Consider the following 16,593-nt stretch of genomic DNA (forward strand, 5'->3'; position numbering starts at 1 on the left):
TGATGGTGGGGGTGTGTCTCAGTGACTTGATCTCTTAGGTAAGACAGTGTTAGTCTTGGTGCAGACCAGTGAGCTGGGGGTGGAAAGCTTTTTGTACCATAGTGGTCTGTCAGGTCCTTGGAATTTCTCTTTGAGTGATTTGTGTTGCTTTTCTTTTGGGTGGTCTGGAAGGTAGAGGCCATGTTCAGGACAGGCCGAGGTGGTTTCTCCTAAACTGTCATGAAGTTTGAGTTGAGGGGTCATGGGCTGTCACCCATACGGCAGGAGGAGCTCAGCAACCTTGGAGATGGGTGTTCTGAGTGTTGTCGCCATCAGGCCTCTCTGTCCCCTGGCTGGCAGAGAGCGGATTCAGCTCATGTCTGTCTGGCCTCTGGGAGCATGAGCGTGAGGGTCAGGCTTTGCAGAAGTTTATTCTTGCCCTCACTGACCTTCTGTTTCCCTCCAGCAGCCCAGGTAAACAGCTGGTGCTCAAGAACACTCCCGGGGGTGGTGGTTCTCCCCATTCCAAGGTATATTCCAGCATCCCGTTTGATCATTAGAGAACCAGCCAGCCTAGCGAACTGGTCAGCCTCTCCCTTGCGCACCCCCTCCACCCCCAGAGTAACTTTATTGAGTTAAGCTTTCAACGCTCTGCACCTGACATTCCCCGAGGGTTAGGGTGACGGTGGCCTTGTGGACAAACACTTCTCTGTCTGCCATAAAATGGCTTGTGAAAGACTGCTGATTATGATTTTGACATCCCTCTGCATAGTACGGTAGTTCATATCACAAATGTTTTTTTAAAATTTTTAATCAAAGTATAGTTGCCATATAATATTAATTTCAGGTATACAATATAGTGATTTAGCAATTACCTACATGACAAATGCTCATCACAGTAAGTGTAGCCGCCCTCAGTCACCGTACAGTGTTACTACAACATTACTGTTTTTCGTATGCTGAGCTTTTCATTCTTATGACTTCCTTATTTTATAACCGGAAGGTTGGACTTCATAATCCCCTTCGCCTATTTTGCCCATTCGTCTCCATTCCCCTTCCCTTTGGCTCCCACTAATTTATTTTATGTATCTATGAGTCTGTTTCTTACTATTATTGTTTGTTTTGTAAGATGCCACATACAAGTGAAGTCATCAGTATTTGTCTTTCTCGGTCTTATTTTACTTAGCACAATGCCTTCTAGGATCCTCTGTGTTGTGGCAAATGGCCAAATTTCCTTCTTTTTTTATGGGTGTGCATTAGAGTGCAGTAAATATATCACTCTATTCCAGTATTTATACCACTACTTATATAAAGTCCATTATATCCCAGGATATATACTATACCTTCTTCGTCCATTCATCTCTCAGTGGATACGGAGGTTGCTTCCATTTCTTGGCTGTTGTAAATAATGCTGAAGTAAAACAAGGGGTGCACGTACCTTTTTGAATTAGTATTTTTGTTTTCTTTGGGGAAATACCTGGTAGTTGAATTACTGGATTATAGGGTAGCTCTGTTTTTAGTTTCTTAGGACCCTCCATACTGTTTTCCACAGAGGCTGCCCCAGTGTGCTTTCCCACCCACAGTACAGGACAGTTCCTTTTCCTGTACATCCTCGCCAGTGCTTGCTTTCCTCTTTTTGATACTAGCCATTCTGATTGGTGTGGGGTCATATCATACATGTATTTTATTGCCTCAGGGATACTGAGATGGATGAGATACTGAGATGGATGAGAAAGGATCTCTCCTCTTAGTGAGCTCCTTGGAGAAACAATGTAGGAAGCGTGTGCAAGGCGTGTCACCAGACACACGCGAACACACGCGAGGGGGCGTGGAGTGCACGTGTCAATTCATAGAGTATGAACTGTCAGGAAATAGTTACGAGAGGAGGAGACACTTGAGATAAGTCTATAGAAAGGAGTGTTGACTCGCTCAGACTGTGCAAATACATCAGTAGGAAATTCATGAGACTTGAAGTCAGACCCTGTGGGCCCGTGTTCCCACCCGACCTCTCTAAGCCTTTGATTTAATCTTCATAATGACTGTGCTTTGATCTCTGTCTTTAGCCTCCCATTATGATCATGGACATTATGTATGTTATGTACATAAGCTAAATTATGTAAATATTAGTAATTGTCACCTAAGGATCCCTGAGATAATTGCTTTTTTAAAAAAATAAGTTTTATTGAAATACAGTGTACATACAGTAAAATTCACCCATACCAGTTGACAAGTTTTTAAAAAAAGATCTTAATTTGTTGGGGCGCCTGCGTGGCTCAGTGATTAATCATCCAACTCTTGATTCAGGCTCAGGTCATGACTCCAGGGTCCTGGGATTGAGCCCCACATCGGGCTCCCTGCTCAGCGGGGAGCCTGCTTCTCCCTCTGTCTGCCTGCTGCTCTGTCTACTGCGCTCTCTATCAAATCAATAAATAAAATCTTAAAAAAAGAGATTTTATTTCTTTATTGGAGAGGGAGAGAGAGAGAACGCACGTGGAGCAGAGGGCGGGCAGAGGAGCCGAGGGGGAGGGACGAGCAGATTTAACGCTGAGTGTGGAGCCTGCTGGGGGCTCGATCTCAGAACCCTGAAAGCGTGACCTGAGCTGAAACCAAGAGTCAGACACTCAGCTGACTCACTCAGGTACCCCTTAATGCATGGAGTCACAGAACTACCACCACCATGAAAATACAGAGTATTCGGTCAATCTAAGAAGTTCCATCATGCACTTCTGAAGTCTCCCTAACCACTGATGTGCTTTCTGTCAGCATAGTTTTCCTTTTCTAGAATGTGGTATAAGTGAAATAATGAATTATTTAATCGCTGTGTCTGCTTTCTTTCACTTAGCATAATGCTTTTGTGGAGCCGTCCCACTTTTGCCAAATGTGTTGGTAGTTGATTCTTTTTCACTGCTGAGTAGTGTTCCACTGTACGGATACATCACAGTTTCTCTATTCACCGGTTGTTGGACATTTGGGTTGTTTTCAGTTTTTTGACACTATGAAAATAGTAGCTTAGAACACTGGCTTACAAGTTTCTGTGTGGACAGAAGCTTTTGTTTCTCTTGGTAAACACCAATGAATTCCTGAGTCCTATGGTAAGTCTACATTTATAAGGAATGTCCGATCTTTTTTTACGAAGTGATATATATATATACATTCATTCCCACTAGCAGTATATGAGAACTCTTATCACTCTACATCCTTACCGCAGCTTGTTTTATGTCTTTAATTTTAGTGATTCTAGTGTGTACATGGGAGTATCTCATGGTGGTTTTGATTTGTATTTCTGTGTTGACTGATGCTGTTGGTCATTTTTCATGGGCTTATTTGCTAGTCGTATATCTTGTTTGGTGAAATGCTCAGATCTGCTCATTTTTAAGAAACTGCATCATCTGTTTTCTTACAGAGTTGTAGAAATTCTCAATATATTCTGAATGCAAATTCTTTATTCATTATTGAGGTGCCTGGGTGGGTCAGTTGGTTAAGTGGCTGCCTTCCGGTTAGGTTATGATCTCAGGATCCTGGGATAGAGCCCTGCATTGGGCTCCCTGCTTAGTGGGGAGTCTGCTTCTCCCTCTCCCCACCCCCATCCATGCATGCTCTTTCTCTCTGTCTCAGATTAATAACATTAAAAAACATTCATTACCATTTTCTAATTGTCCTTTGCCCTTTTTTCTGTCAGATTTTTGGCCTTTTTCTTAAAGATTGCTAAGCGCTCTTTATACATTAGAGAGGTTAACCCTTTGTGATAATATTTTTTCCTAGTTTGTATTTGTATATAATGTATCCCCTGCATATGTTTTAGTTTTTGTGTAATCAAGTATATCAATTGTTCATAGCTTTGAGATGGTTATAGAAGGTCTACCCCAGTGCAAGGTCGTAAAGAGCTTGCCAGCATGGACATAGTCTCTGTCACTTACCTCTATATATTTACCCTTGGTTTCTGAGTGAGTGGCTGAGCTTTCTTTTTTACCTTTGTGCTCTGATCTTTTGTCTATTAAGACTCAGCTCTGAGAAATCATGGGCAAGTGCTGTTAACAGTGAAAACTGAATGTCTAACCAGAAAAAGGCTGTCGCTGTTTTTACAGAGTTCATGGTTCAGTAACCTGAGAGGTATTTAGGAGGCCAGAGAGGAGGCAGGCTGGTACACTTTAGAACCGGGAACAAATCCAGGTCCTGCCATTAGCTGAGTAACCCTGAGCAAGTCATTTAGTCTCTGTGCATCTGTTTCTCCACTGCAGGTTCCCTCTTGCCTGGGCCAGGAGAATTACCTGAGACATAACTTTCTTGAAACCAGCAGTGGTACGTGCCTGCTGGGCTTGAATTTCTCATCAGTGGCTTCCTGATCCTTGGAAAGGAATCCTCTCAGAAATTCCTTTTGTAATTATATTCAGGACTGTCTCAGCCAGGGACACCATAACAAAAGACCATAGGTTTGGCGGCTTAAACAACAGAGATTTATTTCTCATGGTTTCTGGAGACTGAACTCCAATGTCAAGGTGCCACCAGAAGCAGTATTTGGTGAGAGATCTCTCCTGGGTTATAGACAGCTGCCTTCTCACTAGTAGCTCACCTGGCCCTTCCTCAGGGCATGTAGGTAGAAGGAGCGAGAGAATGACTTCCTAGAAGGGCACAAATCCCATCATGGGGCCCCTCCTTATGACTTCATCTAACCCTAATTACCTCCCAGAGGCCTCATCTCAAAACACTGCACTGGGGGGAGGGGCTCAGCATTTGCGTTTTGGGGGGACAGAAACCATCCGTGGCAGGGACCGATGATGTCTGGAGCTGATGACTGCGAACCGTGACAGTATGTGGTGAGAGGAGAGGCCGGTGGGTTTGGGTGGGGAAACTACAGAGGACTTGTTGGATGTTGAAAGCTGGTTGTGGGCAAGGGAGGGGGCAGACCTGTGCTGGCCTCGGTCCTTTGGGTTCTCCTGCAGGGTTTACTTCGTTCTGAGGCAGGTCAGTGCAGCACTAGCGAGCCAGACCTCCTAGATCTGGGTGAAGCTTTGTGACGGCCGCAGTCTCCCTTCTCCCAGACTTCAGGGAGGCAGTCATTCCTCAGAGCTGATCCTGGAAGCAGGGGGTGGTTGGTAGAAATCATTCACGGACAGGAAAAGCCTGAGTTTTGCATATTGGCTTCTCCACATTTAAATATAACATTTACTCTGTGCCAGTGTTAGCTTGCAATCTCCTCGGATGCTTCCCAGGCATCATCTGCAACCATCCTTCACGAGTGGAGGAAAGGGAGGAACCAAAGAGGGATAGCCCACTCCGGATTGGTAGGTGGCAGGTGTAATACGCATGGGAACTTACAAGGCTTGTCTTGGGTGGCTGCAAGATGAATGATTTCTGCCTGCCAGTGTCTGAAAAGTTTCTGTGGAGGTTATAACTGGATTCAGTCACATACCTAGTCCAGTCCAGCCTCAGCACATTTCTGTCTCAGGGCTGTATCCTTGGAGCACCTTCTAGGAGCAGGGGGCTGGGGCAAGTGCTGCTCACATTCCAAGGACAGAGGAGGGGGTGGGGAGACTCCCAATTGCTCAGGTCCAGTTTGCAGGTCAACTGGCGGTCATGTGCTCCTTTTTTTTTTTTTTTTTTTTTAAAGGTATATTTATTTTAAAGGGAGCAAGCAGGGGGAAGGGCAGAGAGAGAATCTTAAGCAGACTCCGCACTGAGCGTAGAGCCCAGTGCGGGCTCAGTCCCACGACCTGACCTGAGCTGAAACCAAGAGTTGGACGCTTAACCGACTAAGCCACCCAGGCGCCCCAAAGCTTGTGTTCTCGACAACCTCCTCCAGCTCTTCAGCCCTCGTGACCGACTTTCACAGTCTCGTATGCACCCTGTTCTGCACTTGCCCCTGAGTGGTCAAGCAAGGGCCTTCCTTAGCTGGAGGGGGCTCATTCAGCGGCTCTTGGGCTGCCTGGAGGCAAATGCTACACCCACCGTGCACGCATGTATAAGAGAGAAAACACATCAAGACGTAATTCCCATAATCAGTGACAACTTTTTTCCAGCAAGAGCCCCATGATCCAAACGATGTATGAAGTCCGCTAGGCTGGGGTTCAGATCACTCAAGGTATCCACTTGGGCCCTCCTGTGAATTAATAAAGACGACACGTGAGCAGACTCATTTGATAGGAACACCGAAGCGTCTGTTTGGGTAGTGGTGTAGTAGTAGTGTCCGAGGCTCTCCCATTTTGGAAGACAACTTTCTCATTATAGACATTTCAGTAAGGACAGGACTTTTGCCATTTAAGGTTTGCTGGGCAGCTGTACCCTACCCCTGGCCAACAGAAGGGACCAAGATGGCAGTCAAATGATTGTACCTGGGGGAAACAAAAAATGCCGATCTGGCTTTGAGGATAGGGAGGTTGGCAACTTTAGAAACTTGACCTGGGGGGCGCCTGGGTGGCTCAGTGGTTTAAGCTGCTGCCTTCGGCTCAGGTCATGATCTCAGGGTCCTGGGATCGAGTCCCACATCGCGCTCTCTGCTCAGCGGGGAGCCTGCTTCCCTCTCACTCTCTCTGTCTGCCTCTCTGCCTACTTATGATCTCTCTCTGTCAAATAAATAAATAAAAAAAAAAATCTTTAAAAAAAAAAAAAAGAAACTTGACCTGGTTGGGGGGCCTGGGTGTTGCAGTTGGTTAAACACTCAACTCTTGATCTCAGGGTTGTGAGGTCGAGCCCCATGTCGGACTCTGCACTCAGTGTGGAGTCTGCTTGAGACTCTACCTTTCCCTCTGCCCCTTCTCGTCGTGCTCTCACTCTCTAACATAAATAAATCTTCAAAAAAACAACAACAAAAAAAGGAAACTTGATGTCGTACATACCATGTGTTTTGATGGGGGAGGCAGCACCATCAGTCCTGAGAAGATGGATGGACCAGGGACAGGATATGGCAGGTCAGATCCCCCAACTTCTCCCCTCTTTCAGTGATGTGTGTTCATTCCAGGTAGTGCATTTCAGCAGGTCCAGCAGGCATCAGGGCAACGGGGTCCCAGTGGAGATTAATTCCCCCTTATCCAGGGCTTTGAAGGAATTCACCCATCTTCGCAGGACATTTTGTTGCAAATTCCGGTGGAGAAGTCTTTTCCCTGGCGTGATAGGGCTTGGTGTGCCCAGCAGCTCAGCAAGCTGATGCAGAGTGAGAGTCAGGGCGTTGGCTGTTGACTGAAGCTTCCGTATGTTTGTGATGCTGGGGGGCTCGGCAGGGATCCCTGATCTGGCATGTGGGGTCACAGACCCTCCTGGCTGATCATTTAAATGTATGAAAGCCTGCGACAGTGCTTCAGTCCACCCTGTCAAGGCGGTGTTTTACTTGTTAATAATTTCATCTGCTGCTTTAATATTCTTTTCGTTCCTTTCTACCAGCCCTGCTGCTTCTGGGTTCTAGGGGAGATGGAACCTGCATTCCATACCATGTTCCTTTGCTTCGCCTTGCACATCGTGACCTTTGAAATGTGACCCCCCCATCACTGTTTATTCAACAAGGGTGTCCATCCATGGTACTGAGCTTTTTAAAGCCCCTAATGATGGCAGCTTGGCTTGCGCAGTGACCTGGGAAAGCTTAGGGCAGGTCAGTGTCCACACAATCCCTGGCCTATTTAGGACCCTCCCTTGGAGGGAAGGGACCAATATAATCAGTTTGCCACCCTCACCAGTTGGGAGCTCCGTGATTGGTCTCAGACTCCTCTGGCAGTGGCCTTGGGTGTTTGGAACGCACACGACATGCTTAGAGCATTGACCCCGTGCAGTCTGGTACCCTGGGCAATGTTGTCTGGGTACGGTGGTGGCCACTCTCTCTATACCCAATCTTTTGTATCTGTTAAAGAATCAGTTACCAGGGTTTGTTCTGAGATAAGGCATCAGCTTTTTTTCTTTCTCTCTTTTCTTTTTTTCTAAATTTTTTTTTCCAGGGCATCATCTTCTTGATGGCTGGGGGTATCCAATGCTTTATTAGTGAGGACTGCCTCAGGCTCTTGCAGGCAGACCCAGATGTCCCTCTGTACATCCTGACCCCACAGAGCCCACGTGTGATTCATCCATCCTTTGGCTTCTCCTTGTCTAAGCCACAGGGTTAATTTCTTTCGGACAGCCCACTGTCCATGCCACTGGTTAAGAGCTAGTGTTCATGCACAGCTCTCAGCAGCCTAGTGGCTGCTGTGGTTCATTCCTTCCCAAGAGCTCTGTCTGGAGGAAGGCTATGCACGGTGCTAGGAGCTGTTGCTCTGGGGGTACATCAGGTTTTGTCCCCTTCCCGAGCTGGGACCAAGATCCTATGGGCTTTGTTGTCTCTGCCACAGTCTCTGACTCCTACCTTCTGGAGTCCTAGACACATCTAACTCAAATGCTATCCCTGTTGGGGAGATGCCCAGAACTTAATCTGCCTCATTAATACTCTTGCCTTCTCAAAGGTGGCTTGTGCTCTGATCCCCAGTCCCATATGTGCCCTTTCTTTACCAGGTGGCACAAGAGTAAGGGGCATTGTGCCAGGTGGGGAATGTAAGTCCTCTAAAAACCCAAAGCCCAACCAAGACTTGCATCTCTTTCACAATCCTAAGAGAGAAATAGGTTTGCTTCTTACCAATCACAGCTTTTGGGACAATGAGCAACTTATCTGACTAAACAGCATCCTAAACCTTATTGCAACACCTTGACCTTGAATTTTCCGTAGCCTCACTGCCCATTTTTGTTTCCCCTGGCAGATATTCCAGCAAAGCCTTCAGAGTGTCCTGCAGCAGAGGCAGCCTTCACATGTTAACATTGTATCATTGATGTCATGGGACCATTTTACTGATGTGGGGAAGGAAGCCACAGGAGCAGGTCCATGACTTATTGTGGGGCTCTGCAGGTAGTTTTGGGGATAACTTGAAACTCATTACTGTCCCTCCCACATGAAGGCAAATTGATCTTAGTTATCAGAAACCTCTACTAATTGAAATCTCTTCCATGAATCTCCTTGACAATGAAGCACTTTTGCAGGAATACTTCTTGCCAAATCATCAGAGCAAAACAGTAGCTGTCCATAAATGACAAAAGACTTAAAAATGGCCATGGTTGAAGATTTAAAGTGCTCATTAGAGTGTAATTAACAAGAGAATTTGGTTATTTCTGTGTCATACATTTTAAAATTATGACTAATAGCATTTTACCAAGATTTACATTAAGGTGTAATTAACAAGAGAATTTGGTTATTTTTATGACATACATTTTAAAATTATGACTAATAGCATTTTACCATGCTTTTAGGAATTTCAAATAAATAGGCACTAAAGAAAGTTTAGCACATTCATAGCCTAATTAATTCAATATCTTCCTTTCATAAGGAAAGAGAACACATCTTCTGAGATATTCTGGGGACTCTCTGGAAAATTTCCAAGTTGGTTCATAGTTAAGACTTCATGGAAAGTTTGATTTTGGGGAAACTTGTCAAAAATACCCAAAGGTTTAAAAACGCTTGATTAAATAGGATCACAGGTCACTGTGAAATAATACTTAGTTTCCCATTTAACTAAAGTGATAATTGAGGACTTCAAAGGCAAATGTAGAAAGTTACATAGCTGTGAAAAACATACCCCTTTTAATAGAAAGTCAGTTTTGTTAAATAATCAAAGACCTGATAAAGGTAACATGAAGCACAGGAAATTATTATTATTATTATTTTTTAAAGATTTTATTTATTTATTTGACAGAGAGAGATCACAAGTAGACAGAGAGGCAGGCAGAGAGAGAGGAGGAAGCAGGCTCCCCGCCGAGCAGAGAGCCCGATGCGGGACTCGATCCCAGGACCCTGAGATCATGACCCGAGCCGTAGGCAGCGGCCTAACCCACTGAGCCACCCAGGCGCCCCCACAGGAAATTATTTTGACAAAACACAGAATCTTTGTTTTCTGGGAAGATTACCTAAAAGGTAAAGAAAAACCTTTCATAATCTCATCTAAAAGAAGACCAATAGTCCAAGAAAACTTTGTCCTTTTAGCAGATGAAAGAAAATTATGTTTTAGTTTTCCATACGTACATGTTTGATATTAAAGCTTATTTTTCCTTAAGCTAATTAAATAGGGCTCTTTTACAGAATAAAATCCTCCTCTTCATTCTCCTCATTTTCCCAGAGATCCCGCCACTTAGCATCCTAACCAGGCATCCCCACAGGTGCCCAGATCCTCAGCGACTATTGCTTGCACTCTCCTAGCTTTGCAGGAGGGCACGCCACGGTCTCCAGCTGATGATCCTGCTCCCCCCAGCTTCTTGTCCAGCCCCGAAGCCGGCAGAGCAGTGGACGGACCGCCATATGTCCTTCTGTATCCTCAGCTCTTCCTCCAACTCTGTAACCCGAGCTGCAGCCTCTGGTGGGACATCAGTGCCCAGCTGAACAGCGCACAGTCGGGGCCAGCCCGCCGTGGCACCCTGTGTTTCCCTTCTGTGCTGCAGTGCACCATGGGTGGGTCCTTGCATAGGTGCGTTCAAGCATCTCCTGTTCTCTCATAGTAGTCCGCAAGTGTTTAACATATGGGCCCCTCCTTCCTACTTAGAGGTTGGTGGCCAAGTCCTGTGGATGCCTCCTTCCTGGCTGGCTCATCAATTGTTAGTTCACAAGCTCCTTGGGGCTTCCCAGGTGTGATTGGAAACCCGCCTGCATAGGTGGAGGGCAGGAAGAGATGGAAGGAGGAGGAAGACCACTTCGGATGGGTAGGTGGTAGTTTTATTAGCAAGTGAGCTTATACACAAGGCTTGCCTTGGGTGGCCACAAGATGAGATTTCTGCAGTCCTGTCCACCCGATCTTGAAAATTTATGTGGAAGTTTTACCTGGGTTCTGTCACATACCCTGTCCAGAGAGCCCCAGCAGCACACCTCTCTCTCAAGGCTGGGTCCTTGGGGCAGCTTCCGGGAGTGGGGAAGGCAAGTGGGGTTCCCATTCCAAGGACAGTTGGGGGATGGGGAGCCTGCGGTTGCCTGGTCCAGCTTGCAGGTCAACCAGCGGTCAGATCTTCTTGATGACCATCTTCAGCAGCCGGGCACTGCTGTAAGCGCTCTGAAGCATCCTTCTGAAGTGGTATTTGAGGTTCACACGGAGAATCGGAACCACTTTAAATGGCATAGAATAGGGCTTTATTGTTTATTGCAGGGATGAGACTGTCCAGGCTGGTGGGGACTGCAGAAGAAGCATCCGTCAGAATGTTGTCCCTGAAGTCAGCAGGGCTGCCTGGAAGGAGGGAAACGGGGGTGTAGAGCGAAGCAGAGAGTAAGGACAACGGGAACCCCGCAGAGGGACCGGAACTGCACTTGACCCTCACTGGTGTGGCCTCAACGGTGGAAGTGATTGGAAGCCGAAGCCTTGACAAGCTACTGTGGTCCCACTCAAGAGTTGTTCTTATATTTCTTCACATTGCACTGTACATACTTTTTCCTAGGTTATCAGTTCCTAGCGGTTCTTTTATAGGAGCGCTTTGTACACTTTGAGGCTTGCGTTAGCACTTAGTGTGGCTGTTCTGTGGAATGAGTTAGTGCGTGGGTCACGTGCTTGGACCCTTGAACATGAATTGCTGCGTTGACTGCACGTGGTTTGCTTGCCAGGGGCTGCAGCATTCCCCCCCCCCCCCCCCGCGGTAGAGAGCAGTGAGATGTGAGTGCTCCAGCCTGTTTCCCCGTAGGCAGTGGAGTCCGGATGTGAGCACAGGTCCGCTGGTGCGTCACTGCCCTTCATCCAAGCCCCCCGTCCTGCAGTGAGCTCCCTGGGATAGGGAGAGGAGATAGGCGATATCCTAGGGCTAGGAGAGGACAGCCAAAGCTATCGTGGCTTGTCTCAAGATGCATGGGGGGTGCCCCAGCTCCTTGGGATTTAGATGGGGTGAATGCAGACTCTCTCTACATCTGGGAATTTAGGGATGAGGGCTTTGCCAACAGATTGAATGGAATCCGAAAGGTTTCAGGTGTAAGGGTTGAGCAAAGCAAGAATTCAACCTCTGAATTTGGGGTCTCAAAGTGCTTGACTCTGTCAGTCTCTCAACTTCAGTTTTCTGAATCCTGTCAGCACTGGGTCTGTGTTGATATGTTGCCTTAGAGCCTGCAGGTGCCGACACCCAGGATGAGAGTGAGTCCCTGCAGAAAAGGAGCTGTGATTTGGAGATCCTTGCCCACACCCTGTCCTCCCCCTCGTGGACCCTGCTTTGTCACCTCCTGCACAGCAGGGACTTGGGATCTGCCAAGAGGCTAGGTTTGGCATGGTCCTTACTGATGATTTGAGGAGGTGAAAATGATAATAATAAGAGTAATCATAGTAATAAAATTCAGTGAGGTGATCCTTTTAAAGAACTTTAAAGTTTGAAATAATGTTAGGTAAAAGAGTTGCAAAGACGTTACAGAGATTTCCCGTATCTCTTTCATCCAGCCTCCCCTCACATTGACATCTCACAAAGACAACCAGGACACGTTTGCCCAAACTCCGAGATTACTGGGCTATTACCAAAACTCCAGGCTCCATTCCAGTTTTCCTAGCATTTCCACTTAATACCCTTTTTCCATTCCAGGATCCGGTCCAGGACAGTACAGGTAGTGATATGTATGAACTGAGTAGATTGTGGGGTGGAATGAAGGTATCAGGGCATAGTTTAGACCTCTGTCTCCATAGTTTCCAATTTGCGACACGTTCTTGGTTGTTCTTTATCTTTCATGACCTTGACGTGTGTGAACAGTAGTGCTCAGGTATTTTGTAGACTGTCCCTCCACGTGGGTTCATTTGCTTTTTTTCAAGATTGAGCTGGGGTTATGGATTTTTGGGTAGAACACCAAGACCTGTTCTTCTTGTCCTGTCATCTTATATCAGGAAGCACATCATATAGGCAGGACTCATTAATGGTCCTGTTAATCTTGATCACTTGGCTTAGATCCCTTGCCAGGCTTCTCCCCTGCAAAGTTACTATTTTCCCCTTACCATACCCTACTTGTTAGATACCCGTCACGAGCCCAGCCCACACTCAGGGAGGAGGGAATTCAGCTGCACCTCATAGAAGAAGGATTAGCAAAGGCTCTGGGGACATATGTTAAGGCCAACCACCATTGATCAGTATTCTGAGGGAGATGCTCTGATGCCTTGCAGATATCTTGTTTCCGGGGAGGTGATTTTTCAAATGATTGTGTTCAGTTTTGAAGCCAGGAAAACAGGCGGTCTTCCTTCTTCCCAGCTTTCTGGCACTAGGTTAGTGAGTCTGGGTAATAAGATGCTTAAGGAATCTTACTTCTTTTGTATACGTGATGCTTTATCAGACTTCTGCTGGCAGTTGCATTTCAGTACTGGAGAGAATCTGGAGGCTGTGTCTCATGATGCACAGGAGCTCCAGACTGAGGAGCGTCGTGGGCTCTAATGTCACGAGATGGTGATGCTGGCTTTTGCGTGTGTGACTCACTCATTGCTTGCAAAGTTAAGGTCAAAACTTATAGGAAGTGGTTTGATAACGTCAATAGCAGACTTTATTTTTAGCTGCCTTTTCTGCACCTTGAAGGCTATATTTGAACTTCTAATTGCTTTGTGTGAATTTAAGGAAGAAACACGGTTGTAAGTAGCTTCGTCCATAGTTGGCCCTGTAGCTCTGTGTTGAAGTGTTCTTAGTCCAGTGGTGTACTTATATGTTCCCATATTCCCCAGCTGCTTTTTGAACTGTTTGTGAAAAACCACACATAGCAAGCACTGTGTTTAGCATTCCAGTTACATTATTGATCAGTGATTGCCAGACATTTTGGCAGAAGAATTTGAAGGGAAATCTCCTACAGGAAGAGGAATACTCAGTTGTCCAAGGGAATATAAATCTGGATTATCTGTTTTTGATCATCTTTTCCAATTGCCAGTGACACAGGTAACTAGCGAACCTATGAGACCGACCAAGATACTGCCACCTGGTGGCAGCATACCCAATTGATCTTTTGTTCAGGGAGCAAAGCTGATCCTTAAGGCAAATGGTTTGCAGGTAATCTGTTCTAGCAGGAAGCGAACTGTTGAAATCTGGAACTTTCTCTTCTAGGATGACTTCCTGTTCAGCGTCTCCATTTTAAGTGGGATCCTTTGCAGTATCCTGGCTGTGTTGAAGTTTATGCTGGGGAAGGTTCTGACCAGCAGAGCACTCATAACAGATGGTGAGTAAGGCCAGTGTGCCTGATCCTTGGGGGGCTGAGCTCACATGGAAAGGTGTTGTTCAGTTGCTTGTCCTGCAGAAGAGCTGAACAGTTTGGAATCTGTTCCTCACTCTCCTCCCCTCTGCAAGCTGTTTAATGATTCTCAGGGTTCCCATATCAGGGCAGTTGTCTTGTACCCTGGGAATTTAATAAATTTCATGAATCACCTCCACTCTGACCTCTTAACAGTGGGTCAGGGCTCCCAAGACTGTGCTGTTTGTTAAAAGTTCAGATTCCAGGGGCGCCTGGGTGGCTCGGTGGGTTGAGCCGCTGCCTTCGGCTCAGGTCATGATCTCAGGGTCCTGGGATCGAGCCCCGCATCGGGCTCTCTGCTCCACAGGGAGCCTGCTTCCTCCTCTCTCTCTGTCTGCCTCTCTGCCTACTTGTAATCTCTCTCTCTGTCAAATAAATAAATAAAATCTTAAAAAAAAAAAAAAAAAAAAGTTCAGATTCCAGAGCCCGAGCCCCGGAAGAGTCTGATGCTGGGAGCTGGAGGTGGGGTCCAGGAAGTCGTCATTACACCAGTGCGTCAGTCTGTGCGGTGTACGCTGAGATCGGGTGCTGCCTTCACGGCCCAGGCAAGGGACCAGGACACAGTGTCACAGTGCTCTTACGTGACCTTTTGACCACCAGCTTCTCTAGTCTTGCTCAAATACCACATTCCGCAGCACCTGCTGGTGGCAAGGCAGGGCTGTCGGGGGCTGTGGAGGCCCTTTGCCCATATGACACCACAGCAAAAGCCACTTAAGGCAGTAAGGGGAGCAGCGACTGGGACTGAGCCGTCCTCTTCCCTGACTTTCAATCAGTGGGAGGCCCAGCCTGGCTTCTCAAGCTCCCAGGTGGAACCCGGGGCAGGGGCAGGGGCAGCTGGGGAAAGGCAGGACCCAGCCGGCATCAGTCGGCGTGTTTGCAGCTGGGACAGCACGGTGCCAAGGGAGCACGGGGCCAGGTGGGCTGCACAGAGCTCTTCTGTGCCGGCCCCGGAGACCAGCGTCTGACACAGAATCAGAGCCAGCTCTGTCAGGTTTCTGTCCCATGGTCATGCAGGCTCCTGCCTGGTCCCCAGAAGTGCATTTGCCCCTTAGAGAACCCCTCGGGGGTAAATGAACGGCTCTCTCCCAGGGCCCGATCTGACGAGCCGGTGGTTCTGTCCGTGAGAACGCTGCCTGCGTGCCTGAGGCCCCAGCCTGTGCGTCTTCTGAGGGCTCTGTCACCGCTGAGACGCCGGGGCTTTCCAGGCTATCTGCATTAAGTGGAGCCGAGTGTACGGCCCAGTCAGACCCTGGCCCGAAAGGGTTTTCCTCTTTGGGGGCAGACCCAGAATCTGAGGAGGAGTCTTTATTCCCCATGATCTTTGTGGTCTGGTGTTTTCTAACCCGGCAAAGAAAATGTCTCCTTTGGACCTGGCGTCTTCCTTCCCTTGGGGAGGAATAGCCCAGGCCGTGCTTGGCTGAGAGCTGCAGGCCGGGCGGGCATTAGGCAGGGCTCTGCGTGTGGTTGCTCAGAGGCACGCTGCTCTGCCAGGGCCCCGGAAGCCTGAACAAAGAGCAGAGGCCTGGCTGGCCCGAGGCACCTCCAGCGGCGGTTCTGTGCCTCCCTCTCCGCATCTCTTTGCCTGGAGCCCACGGGTCGGGGCAGGCAGGCCTGAGGGAGGCTGCACCCGTCAGCGCAGCGCTCTGGGCTCCCTGTGGTCAGTACTGACCAGGGGCTCTTCTTTCTGTCTTTGCTTGAGACACAAGCCCGCTGGCCTGCAGAGCAGCAGCATTTTTTCTGTTCACCCGATTGCAGTGGAGACGCACAATGTGCCCCCGCGCCAGGAGCCTGGCTGTGGACCCAGCAGTCAGCCCTGCCCCTCCAGCCACGATCCTGGGGCTCAGGACAAGGGGCTCTCTGCCCTGACAGCAGTCTTCCTTCCTGTTAGATACTCCAGGTGGTTTCTATTGAGGCTTCCGTGTCCTTCTCACTTCCTACCACTTTATATGGTTTACGCAGAAGGCCACAGTGATTAGTATTTTCTTAAATGAATAACTTTTTTTTTTAATTTTATTTATTGGACAGAGAGAAATCACACTAGGCAGAGAGGCAGGCAGAGAGAGAGGAGGAAGCAGGCTCCCTGCTGAGCAGAGAGCCCGATGTGGGGCTCAATCCCAGGACCCTGGGATCATGACCTGAGTCGAAGGCAGAGGCCTTAACCCACTGAGCCACCCAGGCGCCCCTAAATGAATAACTTTTTAAAAACAATTTTATTTATTTACTTGTCAGAGAGAGAGAGTGAGCACACAAGCAGGGGGAACGGCAGGCAGAGGCAGAGGGAGGAGCAGGCTTCCCGCTGAGCAGGGAGCCCGATGCGGGACTCGATCCCAGAAGCCTGGGATCATGACCTGAGACGAAGGCAGACGCTTAACTGACTGAGCCACCCAGGCGTCCCTAATGAATAACTTTAT

General features: G+C 47.8%; 1 protein-coding gene across 1 annotated transcript in view; it reads left to right on the forward strand.

Moving 5' to 3' along the window:
- The window catches only part of TMEM163 (transmembrane protein 163), a 220,315-nt gene that overhangs the window by 195,824 nt on the left and 7,898 nt on the right, over positions 1-16,593 (forward strand). Inside the window, exon 6 of the mRNA XM_046018619.1 lies at positions 13,999-14,110. Coding sequence (XP_045874575.1) covers positions 13,999-14,110 — 112 coding nt within the window. The remainder of the gene's footprint in view (positions 1-13,998; positions 14,111-16,593) is intronic.

The sequence above is a fragment of the Meles meles genome, chromosome 9, assembly GCF_922984935.1.
Source record: "Meles meles chromosome 9, mMelMel3.1 paternal haplotype, whole genome shotgun sequence".
Taxonomy (NCBI): Eukaryota; Metazoa; Chordata; class Mammalia; order Carnivora; family Mustelidae; genus Meles; species Meles meles.